A 23,444-nucleotide genomic window follows, 5' to 3' on the forward strand; every position below is an offset into this window, starting at 1 on the left:
CTCAGGTCAGGGTCCTTCATTCAAGTGCCCAGTGCAGGGCTTGGCATGTAGTGGGGACTCAGGAGACATGGAGATAACATCAGTCATTCATTCCTTTGGCATTTGCTAGTATGTATCTACTGAGGACCAGGGTTTGTGCTGGGCCTTGAGGATACATACAGATGAGTGAGGGACAGACATTCTTTGCCCCTTGGATCTCCTTCCCTCCCTGGTGCCCTCTGTGGGACCCTAACTCAGGCAGAGGCAATGAGCACTTGGCTCCTGGCCATCAGGGCTTGGGGGTGGGGTTCTTCTGGGGGTCTTTCCTGGCTGGGGTTCCCTCCCCCTGTGCTTGCCCTCCAGCCCCTGGTGTTCCTGCACTATGCTCCTTGCAGGTACTCTGCTTTCTGAGGTATTTGAGCAAGTGCAAATCTTTCCAAAAGATGGGCTACCAGCCGGGGGTAGGTGCAGTATCCCAACCCTCCCTCAAGAGGATGTAAGAAAAAATGGCGTCCTTCTGTGTTTACCAGCTCTGATGCACTGAGGCTAATGTCCCCACCTCAGACATGCCCTTTTCGACTACCAGGCTCCCCAGAGTCCAGTTCCCGCTACATTCTGAAGTTTTCATAGTCCATCTCTGTCCTCCAGCCCCATGGCCACTACCCCGGCTCAGGTATCATCATCTCATTCCTGCAGTAGCCTCCCACCCAGCCTCCCTGCCTCCAGTCTCCCCTCATCCTCAGCCCAACTTTGCTCGGCCAGATTCTGCGGTGGTGAGGCCATCGGTGGGGTTGGCCCCAGCAGACAAGATGCTGTATGTCCATTGCAGCTGGAGCAGGAGGGGCTGGGGATGAGCCCTGCATGCCACAGGTGGGCGTGGCTTATATGCTTCAGCCTCAGACCGTGAGCCGGTCCAGCCACAGTAGTGATGGAGCTTGGGGACCTGGGAAAGGGCACACACCTGAGCAACCAGGTGTCTCCAACCTTCTGAGGGCTTGGCAGGTCTGAGGCTGCCCTGGAGGGTGGGGCTGGCTCTGCTGACACTGGAGAGGAGGCTGCTTGGGGAGGGCACACATACCTTGCTGCATCAAGGACCCCATTCCAAACCAGAAGCTGTTCAGCAGCGTGAAGTTATTTTCTACCACCTCGGAGCCAGGGTTGCAGGGGTGAGCATCATACCACTCATAAGGGCTGAACCTGCAGCAGAAAGAGGGGGGTAATGAGGCGAGGCTACGGGGAGACGGGAGGGAAGGAGTGTCCAAGCCACACAAGCCGGCGGTTTAGCAATCAGTGATATGCCGACAACTTTAGCATCAATTCCCTCATCGTTCTGCTGGGAAGGCAGGGAATGGGAAACCAGGGCCAGTTTGCTTCTCGTTCTTTATTGTTAGTGCCCTTTTCTGGTGATAAAAGTAATTCAGCAGTATCTCTTAGAATTAAAAGTGCACATGCCCTTCAACCTAGCAATTCTGCAACTCAGTATCCATCCTAGAAAAAACACTCCCACAGGAGCACAAAGAGAAGTGTGTGAGGGTGTTTATCAAAGCATTGTTTGTAATAGCGAAAAACTGGAAACCTAAATGTCCTTCAATAGAGGAATGATTAAATAAACTATGCCACAATCGTACTTTGAAATATCACGCAACTGTTAGAAGAGATGTGCCAACAGGGAAAGATCTTCAACACATATTGTTTGGTTTTTTTTAAAAAAGTGATAAAAATAAGAACAATATGATCACATCTGTATAAATAGATTCCTGAACACATAGTTGCATACCTACTTATGTACATTTGTATATAAATGCATATAGAGTCTGGAAGGATCCATATCTAAAAAAAATCACTGTTTACCTCAGGAGGGGTTGTTAGAATGGCAGAAGAAATTTCATGGAAGCCTGTTGCTTTGTATGTATTACATGAATTTTGAAAAATGAGAACAGGCTTTTGAATTACTTGTATACTTTAAAAAACCTTAAAATGGAAAAATAGTAAAATACACTCTTCACAAAATAGTCAAACAGTACAGAATACAATGAGAAAGTGAAAGTACACCATGATCCCACGCCCTGGGAAAAACAATATGTTATATATTTTTTTCAGATTTTTCTCTCTGAATATGCAAATACATGCATGACAGGAAAAAATATTATTTAAAACTCCCCACTGCCTTCTAAGGAAGAGAAGTTCTGATAACTGGAGGGGTCTTTGTTTACTGTGTGAATTCCAGTTGAGGAATTGGAAATGTAAGCTGGAGGAAGCTGGAACACTCTGGAGAGATTGAGAGAAAGTCCCCACCAGGCTGGAGTGGCTGCAGTGACTGGGGTGACTGGAGTGGCTGGTGTGGGGTCAGATGCTGAGATGAGAGACCCGGAAGGAGAGACATGTCTGATAGAATTTTGTTTTGTTTTTTAAAGTGTGATGAGCTTTAAGTGTGATGTTGTGACTTTCCATCCCCCTTCTAAAAGCTTTAGTAAATTAAACATTGATCACCAATGCTCACATGAGAAGAATTTTGTTTTCACAAAGCAGGAAGATCCTCCAGATAGGAAATTGCAAAGTGAGCCTTCAAACCAAGATGGGGATTTTCAAAGTGAATGACCATGAGCTGGTTAGAGGCTCTAAAAATCCACAAGAAAGAGACAGAGGATGAAGAGAGTAGAGATGAGAGACTGTTGTGAGAAGGGTTTTAGAGAAAGCCTTTGGTGAGCTGTGTGTTCAGGGGCCCCTGCATTGAAGTCTAGGGAGAGTAGCTTCCACAGGGTGGCTGGGGGAGCTCGGGGGTGGCTCTGGAAGGAGCGGATGTGGTGGACACCACCTGGGAAGTCTGGAGGGCAGGGGTCGGGCTGACGCGTGCTTCTTAGGTGAGGCAGGAGGGTGAGTCCTTGCTGCACGGCACTGGTCTGCAGGCCCAGACATGGCCAGGGCTAAGGACGTTTCCCTGGACCAGATGGGCCCATGTAGAAGAGAGATCCTGCCCAGATCCACCTTGACTCCTATCCGAGAAGGGCGATGGGACTCCAACAGGGAGAAGCCATGGAGCAGGGGCTGCTAGAGGACAAGGTGCTGAGCGGGGGAGTGGGCCGACCAAGGAGGCACTGCCAAAGGGGGCCTACATGGGGGTGAGGGGAGAAGTCTGATCTGTGAATGAGGGTAGAAATGTTGAGGACTATACTGGACTCAGCCTTCTAACTTTTGAGTTGAAACAGTGTGTTTGTGCTTTAGAGAGAGACCTGGGGTTTCTGAGCTCTGGAAGCAAGCCAAAAGTGACAGGTCCTGGCAGAGCTCTCACTGGGGCAAAGAAATTCACCTCTGAACGCACTGGAAGGTGGGTGAGAGACAAAGTAAAGATGATTTCTGATGAACTCTCATGAGCCCTGCTTTTTTAATGTACACACACATATACAAAGTATATATATGATATATGTGATAATCTTTTAACACACAAACAAATCATATCATATATCATAATAGTGTCTTAGATCTTGGCTTTTCACTCAGTAAGTCACCAGCCTCTTTCCAGATCAGTCCTTCCTGATCCCCTTTATTCTCTATAACTAATTAATAGGTGTTTTTTAAATACATTTTTAAATTGAAGTATAATTTACAATGTCATGTTAGTTTCAGGTGTATAGCACAGTGATTCAATTCCATATATGTTCTTTTTCAGATTCTTTTCTATTATAAGTTATGACAAGCTACTGAGTACAGTCCCCTGTACTATACAGTAGGTCCTTGTTGTTTACCTATTTTATACACAGTAGTGTGTATGTGTTAACCCAAAACTCCTAATTTATCTCTCCCCCCCACCTCCCCACCATCCCCTTTGGTAACCCTAAGTGTGTTTTCTATGTCTGTGAGTCTATTTATGTTTTGTCAATAAGATCATTTGTATCATGTTTTTAGTCAATAGGTGTTTTTAACCATTCCTCTTTGATGGCACTTAGGCTGGCCCTATTTTCCACTGTGGTACACTCTGCTGAAAGAAACATCCTTGGCCACACTTCTGTGGGTACCTAGGCCAAAGGGCAGCCTTGTCTAGGGCTTTGCTGAGAAGCCTTTCTAGATTTGGGGGAACTGTAAAGTGGGGCTCAGTGGTGACTTTCAACAGGATAAATTCCCAGAGGTGGAATTGCTTACCATGATAAAAATAACTGGTCTCAAATGGGCCTCTTGGTTATCAAGTACTGTTATAGACCTGGGTCCTCACTACCCCTCGAGAGGCCGACAATGCAGCAGGCACCCACTTTACAGGTGGGGAGGTGGCTTGGAGCAGTCTAGGTGACTGCAATCTTGCAGTCAGTGGGTGGAAAGGCCCAGATTTGAACTCCAAGGCCACAGGAGGGAAGAGGAGTGGGATGGGTGCTGGAAGGTGCCACCAAAGTGAATGATGGATCTCGGATTTATGCCTTGTGGCTACAACGGGTTCTCTCAGTCTTGCAAGTAAGTCGGAGCTGGTAGAGGCTGACCTGGAGATACTCTGTGTCCCCTCGGGGGAGAAGGCTAAACACCGGCCCCTGGGTAGAAGGGCAGACAGAGCACTGACTGACCAGGACCATCTCTTCCCTGGCACTCTCATCTGTACTGGATTTGGCCGGAATGTGACTCCTGGGGGCTGGACTGGCGGCTCACCCTCAGCCCTACCTCTGGGGTCAGGCACTTAGGATCATCTCCTCGTCATGAGTGCCAACTGTCCTGCTCTCTTGTGGTGAGAAGCATCCGCCCTCCCTTCCTTTTTTCTCACTGAGCATGAAGCAGAATATCCTGGTGGCAGAGAAATGCCTTGGTCAATGCCTGGACCCTTGATGCTAGACAGGCACAGGTCAGGCCAGTTTTTAGGATGGACAGCACTGTGCCCTGCTGGAGCTGCCTGGAGGGGGCCTGGGCACCTGCCCACCCATCTCTTGGGCAGCTGTGTCCAGCTCTCTGGCAGCCAGCAAGGAGTGGTCCAAAGGACACAGGCCACATGGAAGGGAGGGCACAGAGGGCCACGTCCACAGTACAGACGTGCTGTGCTCGACCTCAACAGGATTGTAAAACATCAAATTAGTGGCTACTTATAAAAGCCATGAGGCTTCACATGAAAATCTGAACCTCTCTCTAAAATCATGAACCCCACAGCACTGGTCTGTATTCCTGTTTAGCACGGTCCGTTGGAGCTGAGTGGTAGTCCCCCTTTTCTCCACGTGTGTGCTCAAGTTTGCCTCAGTCCCCACTACTCCCTGCCGCCTACCACCCAGCCTGCTTCACTCCCTCATGCTTCCTGTGTGTGCCACCCCTGATTTAAAGTCGGGCAAGTCTTGGTTTGAAGCCTAACACTGCACGGAAAGGCTTTCTGACTTTGGGCAAAGACTTAACCCCTGTGAGCCTCAGTTTCTGCTTTTGTAGAGTGGAGATAATTGTACTGACCTCACAGGACTGCTGTAAGGATTTGACAGGATGGGTGTGAATTGTGTTGTCAGAGTGTTACACTGTGTGACAACTGTCCTACGATGCTGTTCATGGCTCTGTGGCCAAGACCCCTGTCCCTCTCCTCTCTCTCTGGCATCCTGTGTCATTCCAGCAGCTCCAGAAATCCCATCTCTTCCAGAAAGTCTTCCCAGCCTAACCTTGGGAGGGGGGCTCCTACCTGCCTGGCCAGGAGGTAGTGGGTGGGAAGGAGGTTTGGCTGCCAGCAGCTGATGAAAGGCCAGGAATTAGAGGGGGATGGGAGGCACATCAAATGAGCAAAGCTGATGCTGGAAAAGCTCCAGCTGTTTGCAAGGGGGTGGGAGCCAAGAGGCCGGCTGGAGCTGCTAAAATTATGGTGAGAGCTCTGGAGAATGGCTCCTGGCTTTCAAAGGCTTGTTAGACCATTAAAGACAAGAGGCTTAATGAAGGTCTCTCTGTGGCAGGCTGGGCTGCCGGCTGGGCGAGCAGGCAGGCAGCACCAGGCCTGCCGGCAGCAAAGAGCTTCGGAGGCAGGACAATTTCCTCTCTCACATCCTTCCCTTTGGTCTGTCTCTGTGTGGGAGGAGGGAGTGAAAAGAAGCAGGGCTGGGGGAAGGCTTTCAAAGAAGACTCAGGAGAGAAAAAGGCCGAAACACCAAGTCCTTGGATCTCAAACTGCTTCTCTGGAGAAGTCTCGCTTCACACCGTGTTAGAATTTAGAGAAAAAAGAACCAGGGCAGGGGCAGGGGCAGGGGCTGGGGCTGGAGCCTGGAGGCAGGAGGCAGGAGGCAGAGGGCCCAGGGCCCAGGAGCCACCAACTTGGGGCGGGAACAGAACACAGATGTCCAGGTGGCCAGAGATGTGGGTTGCAGATAAAACACTTGGTGACCTGAGTTCACTAGCCGGATGTGTCCCTAATTGCTAGGATGGCCTTGGCGAGTACTGAGCCTTTCTGAGTCCAGATGTCTCCCCTTCATGGGAGGCTGTGAGAATTAACTAAGATAATTGGCTGTAAAGCACAGAGCATGGTGCTTGGCACACAGACGGAGCTCAGTAAACACTGAGCTAAACCTGTTTCCTAGTGACCTCTCCCTACCACCCACCAGTAAGGATGTGCTGTGTCTTCCTCATGTGAACAACTAAATATACAAGGGTATTGCTAGTACATGTTAGAGGCAGGTATGTGCGTGTGCCAAGTTTCTGCATGTGTGCATGCGTGTGAGTTTATGTGGCATTGTTCCCCCTGCTGTTGTGGACTGGATGGACACAGTCTGTTTGCCAAGTTTCAAGCTACCTGCTGGGCCACCCAATGTGCCTGGGTCTGCTGTACTGGGTGCCTGGCCCAGGTGGTGCAGCCTTGGGCAGTGACTTAACCTCTCCTGCTCATAGGACCTGGGATACAACTGCTGCCTCTCAGAGTCATGGACGCAGACCAGGGTGAAGACTGGGGGATTCAAGCTCAGAGGCCATGGAATGATCCCTGAGGGATATGAAAGGATCTGAGCCTCACAGAGGGAGGCAGGAGCAGGTACAGCAGTGGCCTGAACCTGGGCCTTCTGTGCCCATTGCTGAGGATGGGGGGACCTGCCTGGCTCCCTGAGCCTCTAACCCTGGGCCAGACCTCTGGTCAAGGCAGTGCCCTTACCTGGCGATGACAAAGAGGACACAGCTGACACCCAGGTAGGCGAGGAGCACGTACATCCAGATGTCTGGGGACAAGGGGTTGAGGAAGGAGAAGACACTGGGGTTGGTGCCATTGGGCTTGCGATAGAGGATGCTCACACCGAGGGTCATGAAGGGCTTGGAGAAGTCGATGGCCTTCTCGCGGACGTGGGTGATGGTCAGGGGGGCCACAGCCAGATCTGCCTTCTGCAATGAGAGACAGACAGACTATGAGCAGAGCCTAAGACTAGCAGGGGACAGAACACCCCTTCTTGAAGGGAGGAGAGACGAGGCAGTGAAGTGGAGTCTGTTGCCTGAGCCCTGGATCACTTCACCACTCTTTAGTTTCAATATTTACTAACCCTTCTTCTGGGCCAGGCCATGCCCAGAGTGCTGGGAGACAATAATGAATGAGACCTAACCCCTGTTCTCCAAAAGCTCATGGCCTCGAGGAAGAGGACAGTGGTAGCAACATGCAGAGAATGGAACCCTATTGCAGCTGTAACCCATGTGGTCCATTCTCAAAATGGTGCCTTTCAAATACAGTTCAGCAATCTTCAAACATTTAAAAATAGCTGGTGTTCTTTCTTTGTGACTATCAAAGGTCATGAAAAGGACACAGAATCCACAGCAACCCTTATTTATATCTATTTCCCTCTCCTATCTACTTCTTGCACGCTTCACCCCATTTTGGATATTCTATATATCCTCAAAGCCCCAAAAACCAGTTGGGCAAAAATAATACTCTCTCTGGAGGGAAAGGGTGGGGAAGAAACTAAACAGGCAAATTCAGAGCCCTCTTTTTTTTTTTTTTTGCGGTACGCGGGCCTCTCACTGTTGTGGCCTCTCCCGTTGCGGAGCACAGGCTCCGGACGTGCAGGCTCAAGGGCCATGGCTCACGGGCCTAGCCGCTCCGCGGCATGTGGGCATTTCCCGGACTGGGGCACGAACCCATGTCCCCTGCATCGGCAGGTGGACTCTCAACCACTGTGCCACCAGGGAAGCCCCAGAGTCCTCTTTAATAGGAGAGGGGAGGCAAGAGAACAGAGCAGAGGAGGAAGGGAAGGGATTGGGGAAGAGGCTAGGGATGTCCATAAGTTGATCAATCTTAGCCCATCACAATTATAACAAGGGGAATAATTAAAGGTCTGTATCTCTGGTCTGAGCTTTTTCTGACTAAAAATCTACAATCTCTCATTCCCATCTTTGCAGGCTTTCCTCACTGCTCTCCTCTTGCACAAGGCCCCACTGAACTGCTTCCCGTTTACCACATTACCTTCTTGACCTCCGTGTTTTGCACACACTGTGCCCTGTTGAGAATGTCTCTTCCTGCTGTCTAACTCTCACCGCCTTCCATATTCCTTTGCATATGCTATGCCTTCCAAGAAGCCCTCCCTGATATCCTCCAATTAGAAACTCCCATGAAGCTTGCGCTGTCCCATGGTAAGGTCTTAACCTGCTCAGTTGAAATGGCAGTATGTGCAGCCATGTGTCTTTTTGTCATATCTGCCTATTTACCTGTGAGTTGCTAAGCGCAGTTGGGACTGTGGCTGATTCACTGCTTTGTTTCTCTACTCCCAAGCCCCATCTCAGCCTTTGCAATATTTGTTAACTAATAATGTGTCCCTCTGAGAGGCTGTGCCTTGGGCTCCTGTGGATATTTACATACCAGAATGTGAACCAAGTTATCACTTCCCTTCCTCGGGTGGGGCAGGACAGAAAGGGAGGCTGAGTCCTAAAGACCAGCACTAAAGACCCTTTTGCTAAGGGCGGCAGCTGCCTCTGAGAACCCCCTTCCAAACAATAGTCTCTAGGCAATCATCCACTGACTTGGTCCAGCTTAATTAATTAATTGAGTATTTAAACAATTAATTGTTTTGTGAGCTCCACTAAGCACTAGGGATATGCAGCTGAGCCAGACAGACATGGTTTCTGCCCTCCTGGGGCTTACAGTCTAGTAGGGCAGACAGACGTTAATCAAATTGTTTTCTAAGTGGTAGCTATTAACACATCTCTGACTTCACCAATCCTAGAATAGGAACCAGCAACCAAGTTGAAATGAAACTTCAAGACAGGGAGGACTGGTATGGGTAGAACCCCAGCTCCTAAATGACTCTGCAGGTGCTCCAGGCTGCGGGGCACTGGCACTGGCTGGGGGGCACTGGCACATAACCCCAATGTTTCTCCTTCTAATGTCAGCCCCCACGGCTGATTATTGAAACTAGGAGCCCAAGGATTCGGTGAATCTTAGAACCTGGGAAAGTCAGGGAGGAGGGGCCTATTACAAGGGATGTTTCATACTGGGACCTTCTTTTTGTAAGCTTCTAAATGTGTGAGTTGGAACTTGCCTAGCTTTGAAGGCAGAGGAAGAAGAAACAGGCAGCTGCTGCCACCCTCGCTCCCTGGAGCCCTCTCATTTCAGGGTGTGCACAAAGGAAAGCAACAAAAGGAGAGAGAACTGTCAGGGAAGGTGCAGGGGGACTAATGTGTATTTGCTCAAGACCTGCTGTGCACCAGTTGTGGGTACACGGGTGAGCAAGAGACCCAGTTCTGCTCTCATGGAGCTTCTGGTGAAGGGGGCCCCTGTTGGAGGCTGTGGATAGGACTCCAATTGGAGTGGGACATTCTGGAAGGTCCCTTTCAGTCCTGAACTTCTCAGATCCTCTATAATGTTGGCATGACATCATTCTAGAACTTGGCCTCCCCTAGCCCTGCCCCACATTGCTTTGGGAGGCTCTGTTCTGACTCCAGAGTCATCATCACTGTTCAGAATGCATTTGGAACTGGTCTCTGGGAATGGCTTCTGGGGCTTGGAGTGGATTCTTGGGAAGAACCTCAAGGTCAATGGTGGCAAACCTTCCTTCGGCTTTTGATGGCAGGTTGGATGACAATGTTAGTAACTGAGGGGTCAGTGTGTTTGCAGCCAATGCTTTTCCCACCAGGAGTGTTCCAGGAGTGGCGAGGAAGCCAACCACAGGGCCAGAGGCCCTCTTTCTTCCCCCAGATGGTTTCAGAACCTTCAGAATCTCCCCACCAGCCTTTCTGCTCTCAGGTTCTAACGGTGTTGGAAGGCACCTGTGCCTACAGGAGCAAGACAACTGGTCAACCTGACCTTCTTCACAGGAAGTTTTGATGTGTGTTCTCCCTTGGGCTTCAGGAAGGCTGGAGTTCTCCACTTTGGTTTTGGTTTAGGCAGGAAATACTACATTTCACCGTTGGTTATGAGTTCCCTTGAAAAAGGCCTTATTTTGTCTAACTTCCCTTGAAAGAGCTGAACAGATGTCAAGCCTTTGCTGTTTCAGTTCATTACTCAGAATGAAAGGCCCAGTCTTGGCAGGCTCTTCCCACTTGTGCAAGTTTTCTTTGAGGATGATTCATAAAATCATAGGCTGTCAGAGCTGGACAAGAGACCTTTAGCAACATCTATTCCAACCCGTATTATTTATGGAGGGAAACTGAAGCTCACAGAAGGTCCAAGGTCTTTGTTCTCATATTTACAGTAATCATGTCCTTGAACAAACCAAACCTCTGACTTGTGCAACACATTCATTGGTCTTATGGGTGATTTGTTAGCCCCTTCTGCCTCACTGGAGACCTTTCCATACCTTTAAAAAAAAAATAAACCTCTGGACCAGGTAGGACAGCTCTTCCAGGACACTACTTCATCCCTATAAGCAGCTTTCCAGTTACCAAGAATCTGTCAGGACCCGCCTGGCTCCAGCTGTGCTACTCTCCTCCATGCTTGCATAAGGTCATTTGGCACCATTTGCTTTACCACGTCTCCACAACCAGAAGTGAAGGCAAGAATGACTAGCTGCAGCTCCACATTTCTGCCCTTAGTATCCAGGCCCTTTGGCTGCTGGTCAGATGCTACAGCCTCATACCCCAGAGTGAAACCTGGCAAGCCTCAGCTTGCTACCTGTGTCTGGTGGCCCAGTTGGCACCTGCCTACTTGGATTCCCAAGTATGGTCTCCACCAGATTCCCCATCTATGTGCTCTGCCTCTTGGTTGGGGATCCCCCAGGGCATCTGCTTGCTGACTGTGACCTGCTATAGTTAAAAGAGTAAGAACTACTATCTTTCATAGATGCTTCTTATACGCCAAGCATTGCTAAGTGTACTACCTACATTACCTTATGCGACCCTCCCAGTAGCCCCATGAGGCACTATACATGATCTCCACATTCCAGGTGAGGGTACTGTGGCTCATCAGGCTAGGAGGTTTGGTCAAGCTGGTGAGTGGCCAGTGGCATTCGTGGTACAGTGATGAGCATAGCCACCTTCCAAGCTGGTGAGTGGCTGAGCCAGTACTTGGACTCAGTTCACTGTGACCTCAGACCCCGATGTTTTACCACTCTACCATACCAGCCATGTGCAGTGTGGGATGAATTGGGCACCCCCTCCCCAAATATGTTCAAGTCCTAACCCTGGGTACCTGTGAACGTGGCCTTATTTGGAAATAGGCTCCCCCGCTCACCGCCACCTGAAACAGTATTTTATTATTGCCACTGGGACTAAACAACCTTGGAGAAATTCCTGGGTAGCGTAACTGGGGCTGTGCCTAGGGAGGACACGCTTTCTCTATCTTCAGTGGGCGTGTCCACTTCCGCATAGATCTGTTTCTCCCTGACTCCCGCTGAGTGCCCCTAAAGCCATCAGTGTGCAAACACCCTCTCCTGAGTGTGCAGCCTTGTGGAAGGCTCCTGGCATGAGTCTGTTTTTTATTCAGACTCTCTGTGTCACCGTATTTCCCTCATATGTCCCCTAGCAACACTCCCCAAGTGGTTTAAAATTCCCCTAATACTACTGCATACCTATCAGAAGAGCCAAAAGAAAACAATGTTGATAATACCAAGTGGCGATAAGGATGCAAAGCAACTGGCTGCCTCATAGGCTGTGGGTGGATATGTAAAATGGTGCAGCCACTCAACGTTACTAGTTATTATAAGAGCATAGAACTCAGGAAGAGCTAGATGAAGAAGATACATAGGGAAAGTTATGCAGGAAAGGGTGCGGAGCTTCCATGCTTTCTCTCTTTCTCTGGGCGTGCCAATCTCCCCACATCTCCATGTGTCCACCAACCCAGAGGCTCTGGAAATTAGGTCTTTGTGGAAGTCATCAAGTTAAGATGAAGTCATACTGAATTAGGGTGAGCTCCAAATCCAATGACTAGTGTCCTTATAAGAAGAAGAGAGGACACACGGATATACACAGAGAAGGCCATGTGATGGGAGGCAGAGACTGAAGTGATGCCGCTTCGAGCCAAGGATGCCAAGGATTGCCAGCCACACTAGAAGCTAGGAGCGAGGCCTGGAACAGATGCTCCCTCCAAAGGGACCAACTCTGTGGACACCTTGACTTCTGATTTCTGGCTTCCAGAACTGAGAGAGAATAAATTTCTGTGTTTTTTGTTTGTTTGTTTGTTTTTTGTTTTTTTGCGGTACGCGGGCCTCTCACTGTTGTGGCCTCTCCCACTGCGGAGCACAGGCTCCGGACGTGCAGTCTCAGCGGCCTTGGTTCACGGGCCCAGCCGCTCCACGGCATGTGGGATCTTCCCGGACCGGGGCACGAACCCATGTCCCCTGCATCGGCAGGCGGACTCTCAACCACTGCGCCACCAGGGAAGCCCAAATTTCTGTGTTTTTAAGCCCCCTAGTTTGTGGTCATTTGTTGTGACAGCCCTAGGACACTCACACGTGCCACCTAGGACCCTGGGCAGGGTGCATGCAACTCCCTGCACCTCCCACTGCCAGCCCTGCCCCTGCACCTGTCCTATTCTGATAGGCAGGCTTTACGGTTGGGCCCACCCTGCCCTGCCTGAGCCCACGCTGCATTCCCAGAGACCTGAACTTGACTCTGGCTTCTGACCATGACTGCCTGGGTCTCCCCAGCATACACTTCACATCACCTGGTTAGGCTTGGGAGCCCTATGGCTGCAAGAACATGCTGATTCGCCCCAACTTCTCTCCAGGTCCTTGTACTTCTACTGCCAAAGCCACCCAAGAAACCTAGTCTCACTCTTGCCACATAGGCAGGACTTGTCCCCAGGGCTCTGTCTGCTGGCTCTCTGCCCACATCTCTGGTGTGGGGGATCCATGGAATTCACCTTCCAGTCTTTTCCCAAAGTGTTGTTTCTCCAACTGGAATCTTTCCTGATTCCCAACGCTGCTTAATATATGTCAAGGCTTTTCCCTCTGCCCTTCAGATAAAAAAATCTTATTATGGGTTCATTAAGCCATTCACGATCTACCTGGTGCTGTCTAATAGTACTTTCTGCAATGATGGAAATGTTCTGTACCTGCACTGTCCAATATGGTAGCCACTAGCCATATGTAGAACTTGAAATGTGGCTTGTATAACTGAGGAACTAAATTTCTACTTTGATTTCATTAATTTTAAATAAAGTAATTTAAATTAATTTAACCAATTGATTTTAATTAATTTAAGTTTAAATTTAAATAACCCCATGTGGCTGGTGGCTAGTGCATTGGGAAGTGCACATCTAGCCCTGCCTGCCTCTGCAGCCTTACCTCCCATCTTGTTTTCCCCTGGTTCTCTTCCTACTGGCTTCTTTCAGACCCTCCAGTCCATGCTCACCTCAGGACCTTTGCACGGTATTTTTCTCTACCTGGAACTTCTTCCTCTCTGAACTCTTTGTTGAGCTAATGCCTGCTTCTCCTTCAGATTTCAGCTCCAACATCAATTCCACAGACAAAATCCCCAGGTGAAATCAGGGATCCCTGGTGATGACTCTCACAGCACCAGGTATTTGCAGTCCTAGCACTGATCATATTTGTGATTTTAGAGGTATTGGGTGATTTCTCCCTCCACTGGCCCATAAGCTCATGAGAGCCGGGCCTGAGCCTGTGTCTTTTCACTATTGTATTCCCCCCCACCTAGCATAGTGTCTGGCTCACAGCTGGCCCTCGGTAGAGATTTGGGGACTGAATGAATGGGGTGTTGCTGGTTTAGGAGAGACACCCAGCAAGCGTGTCCTCAGAGCCAGCTGGTTGGGGCACCTGGCACTTTCTAAGGGGGCAAAGCCAGTCACAGACAGTATCTGCTGATGAACCCTGGCCTCTCGAAGCTTAAGAAAACACAGTGCCCCTTGAAAGGCCCTGGACATAAGCCTGGCAGCCAACGGCCTTAACAACCCACACATCTGAACAGAGGGGAAACGTGTGCTAGTAGATTCATGAGTGCCAGTCAGTTGGTAGTGTTGGTCAACTACCAACACCTGTGATTCACAAGCCAGCTTCCTGAGCTGATAGCAACCTCATGGCCTGATGGTGAGGAATGATGCCATGCCTTTCCCTGTCCTGGAGAACTGGTGATTCCTGAGTCCCAAAAGGCTCCAAGCTGTGTCTCTGTCCTCCAGGAAGGATGGGTGGGTCCTCCCTGCTTCATAGCCACAGGGCCCTGGGGATGGACGTCCCACGGCTCCATCTCCTGTCTCTGGGGGTTCTCTTTCCCCATCCCACAGGGCCCTGGGGATGGACGTCCCACGGCTCCATCTCCTGTCTCTGGGGGCTCTCTTTCCCCATCCCACAGGGCCCTGAAGATGGCATCTGCCCAGAGAGGCCCTGCCCAGCCAAGCCCAAGGAGCTGGGGGCAGGGAGCCCTCTCCCTCCACGGGCTGTGAGGTCCCAGTTGTACGTTCCCTTAGCCCCTGTGCTGGTCCTCAATGCCCTTACCACAGATGAATGTTGATCTATAAGTCATTGCTTAATATCTAGCTCTTCTGCTGGTATATAAGCTCTAGGAGGGCAGGGACTACATTTATTTCACTCACTGATGTATCTCCAGGATTAGCACAAAGGCAGGCAAAAAGAAGGGGCTCAGTAAAGTTGTGTTGGAAGACTGAGCATCAAAGTACCCCCAAGAGTCCTGATCAACCCTTACTCCAGCCTAACGGGCTGAGCTTTGGCCTCTGTTTCCCTGTTCAGCACCCCCATTCTTCCTGAGGTCACTATGACCCCTGCCAGTCTGCTGGGGTCCAGCCCAGCCTGCCTGTCTCTCACCAGCCTCGCTCCAGTGTTTGGACCCTGCACCCTGTGCCCTTGTCCTTGACGGGTACCCTTACTTATGACCTATCAGTGGTCCCTAGCATTCACTGATAGCCCTCACCAGTCCTCATGGCTCTCCTCAGGCAGGTCCTGGTGACATCTTCAGCTCCACAGCATCCTCAGTGGCAGCCCTGGGCGACCTGGCTGCTCTGGGGATGGGGCCATCTCTGCGGTCCATCTGTTTCCTCCACCCCAAGCCTGCCCCACTCCATCCGGGACTCTGTCCTGCCCCCCAGGTGAGCTCCCAGCATGCCTTGCTTTGAAGTGCCCTGTTCTAGGCTGGGAGAATGGACTTAGGCAGAGCCTTTCCTGGCCTTGTAAACAGGGGTTGGGTCCAATGCATATAGGCCAGAACCAAGGTCTGTTTCCTGGCTGGAAGGTGGGACACAGTGAGGTAATGGTGGCGTCTTAGAGACCAGGTCTTCCCGTCCCATCTGCCGGCCTACCTGGAGGCTGGGAGACCAGAGTGCACAGTCTCAAGGCCATGGCTGATGTTGGGTGACATCTTTCCAAGTCTATGTCCTCCTTCATCTGTCCCTCATGTACCATTTTCTGTTACCCGCCAGGGAGCCAGAAATGACCCAGACCCCTTCCCTGGATTTCTCTGAATGCTGATGGCCAGGAGGACAGGGAAGGCATTTCCCACCTCTCACAAGTCTCTAGGACCTTCCTCCAGGACTCCCCACTGGTTTCTGATGCGCAGGGCCTCTCAGCTCAGGCGCCAGTCTGCCAGCCAGGGAAGCTCTTTCACCCGGCCACACTCCTCTTGCGGAATAGTTACATCTATTCATACATTCATAGATTACTGCCTGCCTGTTTCCTCCACTAGAATGTAAGATCCTGAGGCTCAGGGAAGGGATCCTGACCATTTAGTTCACACTGTATCCACAGTGCCTAGCATGAGGCTTAACTGAACAAATTGAATGAACAAGTGAATCCCTTATCAGGGGGAGCATTGGCTGGATCCACGCTCTGAGGTTTAGACGAGATCACCCAGCGAGCCCTCCTTCAGGGCCTGGGGCACTGCAATTCTTTTGGAGGGTACCCTGAGTCACAGGTGGTGTCCACTGCTGTCCCACCAGCCGGCCAGCGCCACACTTAACAATCAGCACTGTAGCCACCGATAACCTCGGAGCAGCCCATATGTATCTAAAGACATGGGACAGGTGCTAGAAAATTCCTAAGTGCTGACAAAGGGGTCGTGTACCCGTGCTTCACACATAGGCTTCCTGAGCTAATGGATGCCCGGCAGTGAAACATGAAGCCCGTGGCTTTCCCAGGCCTGGGAGAATGGCCAGTTCCTGAGTCCCCACAGGGCTGTCTTTCAGGACAGCTCAGCTGGCGTTCCCCGCTTCATGGCACACTATGGGGGATGCATCACACCTCCATTCGCACCTCTGTAAGATCCCCCCTTCCCCACTCCCTGACTGTCCACAAGGCCGGCGTCCACCCAGGGTCTGCCCCGGCATGGTCCTACCAGCCTTGCAGGACCCCTGATGAGGGCAGAGACTTCAGCAACCTCGGCGACCCCACCCAGGTCGGTACCTCCATCTAAGCCCTGCATATCTTTTCCTCATTCTTCAAGTCTCAGCTCCAGAGTCACCTCTGCAGGGAAGCCTGAGTCAGTTCCCTGTTTTACACTCCCAAAGTCCCCTGTACATATTCCTCTTCGCAGCACCGATCAAAATTTTAATGAAATTTAACTTGGTTGATCCATTGCTTGTTCCCAGAGGGGCAGGAACCATGTTGACCTTGGTTGCTCCTATATCTCCAGTCACCGCCCTGGGTCTGGCCCGTCATTTGTGCTGGGCTCACCCCTCTCATGCACCAGGTCAGACCCTCTGGCCGTGACCAACCTCATGCAGGCACAAGCTGCCAGCATCTCACCTGCTGCCCACCTGGACACATCTTGTCCCCTTCTTTCCTGTCTCTCCTGCCCCGCTTCCCCCCATAACTTCCTGTGGACGCTGCTGCAGGGCCCTGATTGGCTCCCATGCCTGCCCTGTCAAACCCAGAAATGCATGAAAGTCAGGTGCCAGTGGATAAACCTGTTCCCCCTTTTCCCCTCACCCCGAGAGGTGGTCCTGAGACACACTTTGTCAGGCTTTTCTGGGGTGCAGACTTGGATTAGGAGCACTCAGTGGTGACCAGCTCAATGCTGCGTCCTCGTATCGGCTTTCCCTCCCCTCTGCTCCTCTTCCATGCCCTGACTCCCTGGCATCACCCCCCCAACCCACGCAGTAGTAGCGTCTGAGCCTCATCAGCCTCTGCCCTCCAGAAGCCCAGGCTGAGAGAGGGTTCCATAAAGCTTTGTGGAAAGAATGAAGGGATGATCCTCAGCGGGAGGGCCAGCTTGTTCCTGTTGCTTCCTCCAGCCTTGTTTCCCTCCAGTAACCCCCTCATCCCTGCAGCTCTGTTGCTGCCTTGCTCCTTGTCCTTTCTTGCACTGGTTATCTGGACCCTGACCTCCGGCCAGGCTCTTTCCAGGTCTTTCCCAGGCTAGTCTCTGCTTGCTGGGTCCCGGCAGCTGACAGCCCTGCAGTGAATCCCAATGTAGCCCAAGTCCTTCCTGCATCCCTCACCTGCTTACTTGGTCATCTTCAGGTAGATCCTAAGCTTCCCCAGAGCTCCTCAGTCATTGCTCTGGGCAACCTGGCTGCCCTGACAAGAGGCTACCTTTTCAGTCCATCTGCTTCCCTGCCCTCACCTGCCCTGTCCCATCCAGGCTTCTGACCTGCCCCAGGTGAGCTCCCAGCATGCCTTGCTTCAAAGTGCACTGGGCAGCCTGAAGGAGGTGGCTTGGCAGAGCCTTTCCTGGCCACCCAAACAGGGATTTGGGGCCCCTCCTAAGACCAATGCATGCTGACCAGAACTAAGATCTGGTTCTTGGTTGGAAGGCAGGGGACACAGTGCGTGACGGGGTCAGTCACGGCCTTGACACCAGACCCTCTGCTCGCACACCTTGGGCGGGAAGCTCAGTAGTCATGACCCCACAGCCGTGTCTCTGAGGATGGTGTGCAAGTCCACGTGCTCATTCATACATCCTTCATTCATCAATGCCTGCTCTGCGTGCCCAGCCCCACGCCAGGTGCGGGCAGCGCCAGCACAGTCCAAAGGCACTGTCTGTCTGGAAGAAGAGTCAGGAGGGGAAATGGGTCCTTGGAGCTGTGCCACCTTCTCTGCTCTGCTCTCAATGTTACACGGCGACAGAGAGGGACACCTGGGCAGTGCTACTTCTTTCACAGGGAAGGGAAGACACGCCAGGGCTAGCCATGACCGTTCCTTGTCTCAGCCATCTTGGTCCAGCCGCCTCCATGAGACAGGGAAACCACCTTACATGCTCCAGTGAGATGTAACAACTTCGAGATAAAAGAACGAATGGCTTAAGTGAGAGAGTGGCATGGACATATACACACTACCAAATGTAAAACAGATAGCTAGTGGGAAGCAGCCGCATAGCACAGGAAGATCCGCTCGGTGCTTTGTGACCACCTAGAGGGGTGGGATAGGGAGGGTGGGAGGGAGACACAAGAGGGAGGGGATATGGGGATATATGTATACATATAGCTGATTCACTTTGTTATACGGCAGAAACTAACACACCATTGTAAAGCAATTATACGCCAATGAAGATGTTAAAAAAAAAAAAAAAAATGAATGAATGGCTTCCTGTGGCCTGGAGGGCGTTCATCCTCGCCTCCCCCTCTCTGTTCACAGGCCTGGGAGAGCAGCCAGGACAGGACTCCTCGGCCTCCGAAAAGAAGGCTGCAAGAGGCCAGGCCAGGGGTGTTCAAGGAGCCCGTGTGGGGCCTGACCCTGTACCCCCAGGAGATCACACTCGTGCCAACTCGTGGATGCTGTTCCATCTTCGTCTCCCTCCGCCTCCCCACCTGCTGCTTGAGGCCCTGTGTCCATGCCTTCCCAGCAGCCTCTCCTCCTTTGGCCTCCATCACCCGTGCTCCCTGCCCCTCCTCCCTCCTCTCTGGCCTCGCGGGCTCCGGCATCTTGTTGAGGCCTCCTTTTCATCCCCTCCTCACACTTCCATGCCATTCAGGGTCCCACCCCAGGTCCTCCTCTCTTCTCTCCCCAGCAATCCCCGCCTCTGTTTCTGTCTGCATCCCAAGGTTCCCCCGAGGCTGTGTTCGTGACTCCAAGCCTCCACCTCCAGCCCTGCCACCTCCTCTGAGTGCCCAGCCATATGGCAGCCACCCCCTGAGACCCCAATCCCCACATGATGTCTGAACCTCTACCAAATCCTGTGGGGATGACCTCACCACCGCCCCAGCCATCCAAGCTAGAATGTCACAACTTGTCCTTGTTCCCTCCCTCCCTTCTCCTTGCCTCCTTCATGCCACCAATCACCAACCTCATCAATTCTACCGTCATGTCTCCATCCTATTCCATCTACTTTCCTCCTTTCTGACCACAACCTTTGGAGGCCACCATGCTCTCTTCCACCCAGGTTCCTGGCCTCCAGACTGGCCCCAGTTTAGCCCGGCAGCACAAGTCCCAATTTGATGTCACCCCCTTGCTCTGCATCTTTCAGCTGTGCCTTGTAGCTCACAGGATTAAAACCAAATTCCTCACTTTAGCACCCAAGGCTTTTCAAGGCTTGTCTCTTGCCCCCTTCTCCAGCAGCAGCGTGCCCTCTTGGCTTCAGGCTCTCCAGACTTAGGGCTCTGTCTCCATAATCCCTAGCAGGATCCCAGGCACGTGGTGCCAGAACAGAAGCTCTTGACGGTAGGTGTCAGGAAAGGCCCCCAGCGTAGAAAGGGGGTGATGCCTTGGATGTGCCTCAATCCCCCGTGAGTCTGGTCAATATGAGCCAGTTCCCTAGGCTCCAATTTGGATTCAGAGGAGCAAGGACTAGATCCCAGGTCACTGTGGCCCACCAGGGTGACCACGGCCAAGGGGCCAACTCTCCCACTGCCATCACGGCCACCCATGTGCATACTTTAGACGGGAGGAAATGATGAGGAGCAGGATAGCTCCCGTGTGCTGAGCATTTTGTGCTGTAGCTTATTAAATCTTCCCAAGAACCCTAGGCAGAAGGCTTTTAAAATTATTCCCATTTCCTAGAGGTGGAAAGAGAGGCCAGAGAGGTTCAATAACTTTCCCACTGTCAGCTAAAATGTGCTAGACCCTGAATTTGAACCCATCTCTATTGAATTCCAAAGTCATTAAAATACATGGGAGGAAGTTAAGGCAGGGACAAGAGTAGGAGACTTTCGGGGGAGGGGGAGTGAGAGAGAGCAGGAAGTAAAGATGGAGAGAGTGACGATCTGGGAGAGAGATGGGGTGATGGCTGGAGAGATCGCTGCTCTGGCCAATCACCTTTTTGGTTCCCATAGTTGGAGGCAACTTCGGGGAAGGCAAGCATGTGAGCAGGAGAGGGACACACCCTCTAGGTACCATATCCTCCCCCGTAACCCTGGCTCCTTGGGAGGCCTGCGGCATGGGACAGAGACGAGCAGAGTGTCAGGGGAGGACTTAAGCCCTGTTGCTCAGAGGCTCCATCCAGGGCCTCCAAATGGGCCTCGGGGAGCAGATCCTTGCAAAGGTGGACATTCATCATTTTTACATCTTCGTTCAGATCCCTAATAAGGAAGTAATAATATTGCCAAGCTTTTGCCACGCTTTCTATGAGCTAGTGAGAAGACTAATTATCGGACGACACTAATAAATGGTTATGATGTTATTAAAAATGGCACCAAGCTAGGATTAATAGGCTCTTCAATTGTAGGGAGTCGGGTTTAACAAGGTACCCGCACGTGCCGTCAGGGGCCATGGTCTTGATGGATACTGGGTTGCATGGAGGCCATGGATGAGACCCCCTCTTTTCTCTAGCTGAGGGTCAGCTTAGGAAGGTCTGGCTGCTGCTGGATTTTCTAATCCACCCCTTTGCAAATGGCTCTGCAGAGCTCTCGGGCTCCTGGGGAGGCTGTGGGTGGCAAGACTGGCATCAGCCTCGTTCACTTCTGTATGTGGCCTCCACGGTCCATGGGATCCCCTCTTCCTCCCCAGCCCAGCTCACCTCTGCAAGCGACAGGCTCAGAACCTACCCCGAGCCCCATGCTCCAGAGCCCCATTCATGAAGCTCGGAGGGAGGGGGGAGCTGATAAATGGAGATGCTTGTGGGGCTTGCTGACTAATTTCCATAATAATTACAGTTACTACCAATAACGGTGACAACACCACTCCCTCTCATTTAGACTGAATTTCGCCTTCTAGGAGCTGTTTCCCCACCGGTAGTCGCCTCTGACAACAAGTGGGGAAGAACACAGGGCAGGTATCATTTTTCTCACCATTGAGTTAGGAAATGAGATCAGGGAGAAAAAGGGACTTTCTGAAGCCCCCTCCCCAGCCTCAAAGGAATAGCCGTAATGATAAAAATAAAAACAATAGAAGCAAGTACTGACACGGTGCTAACTATGTAGTACACATATGTGAACTTAGTCCTCACAACAGCCTGTGGGGGAGGGGGCTATTATTATCATTCTCATTTTACAGCTGAGGAAACTGAGGCACAGAGAGGCTAAGAAACTTGTCCAGGAGCACACAGCTAGTAAGTGGGAGAGTGGGAATCAAATCCAGCCCAAGTTCATGCTCTTTACCATTAGCCTCTGCCGCCAACCTTCCCTGGGAGACCCACTTCCTAGGGCCGAGGAAATGACTCCACCAGTGAGGCTCTGCTTGAGCCTTCGTGCTCTGAGCTCCAGCCTCCTTCCCTTCCCAGCTCCCCTCTGACAGGCGCAGGAGGGCTAACACAAGAAGGCCCTGATGCTGCCTGCCTGCACTTGGAGAGGCGAAGTGATAATAATCCTTTTGGCTGAGGCTTTTCTGGTTGCAAAGACTTACTATATGAACCTTCCCTGCCCTGGGTCCTGGGGTCAGATGGCTTTCTGCAGAGGTCAGAGCCTAAGGCTTCAGAAGCGGAGAGCCTCCAAAGATTCTTTGAGTCCGAGCTCCACTGCTTACTAGCTGGGAGCCTTCACCTCTCTCTGCCTCGGCTTCCTTGTCTGTTAAATGGGTGGTAATAACAGTACCTACCTCACTGGGTTGTTGTAAGGATAAACGAGAGAAGGAATATGAGGGGTCTGGTGGTACAGATCCATTGCATTCATTAACAGGTATTTGATAGAAAATGCTTCTGGAAAGTTGAAGGCTCTGAGCTGGAAGGCAGGCAATGTTTAGTCTGTGCTGGGTGAGCCTCTACCCATGGCTCCTCTGTCTCCATCTCTCCTTTCCCGAGGGTCACCCTCTGCCAGGATGCCCCACCCTGATGTGCACAGAGGACGTGGCCACGCCTCCTGGGGGGTCCTTGGTCCCTTGTGCTCCCGCCTCACTTACATGGTCAATGAGCTCCTTGATCATGCCGTTCCACTGGCCCTTGTCGTCCTGTGCCCCATATTTCCCATCCTCCACCAGCCGGATCTCGTAGGAGAAGCCCAGGATGTGGGCCAGTTCCTTGAGCAGGTCGATGCAGTAGCCCTCGAACCGGTCATTCCCGAACAGGGTCCTGTCGGACTTCCGGAACATGACAAAGGGCTCCTCCTGCGGGGACAGATGGGAGAGGGGCAGACAAAGGCTGAGTGGGTGGGGCAGGTCCAGCTGGGGCCAGAGGGCTTGGGCCAGGTCCTCTGCAAGGGTGTTCTAAGCCATCTTTAGGGGGTGCTCAGAAGAATGGCCTGCTAAGTCAGGAGAGGGAAAGCGTACTTCCTGAGAGCCAACTTTGTGCCTCGCAGATGGCCACCTACTGACATGCACACAGCACTTAGTAGGTCCTTATTGATTTGATCGTCCAATGATCACAGAGCTAGAAACTAGTGGAACTGGGATTCGAACTCAAGACTGTGATTCTGAATCCCAGGCTCTCTCTGTTGCACCGTCAACATGGGCCAGTGGTCCTCAAAGTGTGGTCCCCAGACCAGCAGCAACACCCGGGAACTTGTCAGAAATGCACATTCTCGGGCCCCAGACATACTGAACCAGAAACTCTGGGGTGGGGCCTGGCAATGTGTGCTATAAGAAGCCCTCCAGGGGTTCTGATGTCTGCTCCAGTGTGAGCACGCTGCTGCAGAAGGCCCTTCATTGTTTCTTCCCTGACTGCTCCCCAGCCCCTGTCTAACAGATGAGATCTCCTTGCTCCCTGACACCTTTCTCTTTTTCCAAGGATCTAGTCCCCAGTGTTAGGATCTGCCAGTGAGTGATTCCTGATAACTATGATAGTTTGCATTTGTACGTGCCAGGCGCCAGCAAATCAGCAGATGAGATGGTGCCCGTGGGGGTCCAGAGCAGAGCCCAGCAGAG

At 51.6% G+C, this 23,444-nt stretch overlaps 1 protein-coding gene across 1 annotated transcript in view; it reads right to left on the reverse strand.

The window, feature by feature from the left end:
- The window catches only part of GRIK3 (glutamate ionotropic receptor kainate type subunit 3), a gene marked incomplete at both ends in the record, with an annotated part of 234,217 nt that overhangs the window by 15,280 nt on the left and 195,493 nt on the right, over positions 1 to 23,444 (reverse strand). Inside the window, 3 exons of the mRNA XM_079696534.1 lie at positions 1,058 to 1,176; positions 7,052 to 7,275; positions 22,485 to 22,688. Coding sequence (XP_079552660.1) covers positions 1,058 to 1,176; positions 7,052 to 7,275; positions 22,485 to 22,688 — 547 coding nt within the window. The remainder of the gene's footprint in view (positions 1 to 1,057; positions 1,177 to 7,051; positions 7,276 to 22,484; positions 22,689 to 23,444) is intronic.

Source organism: Hyperoodon ampullatus (assembly GCF_949752795.1).
Source record: "Hyperoodon ampullatus genome assembly, chromosome: 2".
NCBI classification, from domain to species: Eukaryota; Metazoa; Chordata; class Mammalia; order Artiodactyla; family Ziphiidae; genus Hyperoodon; species Hyperoodon ampullatus.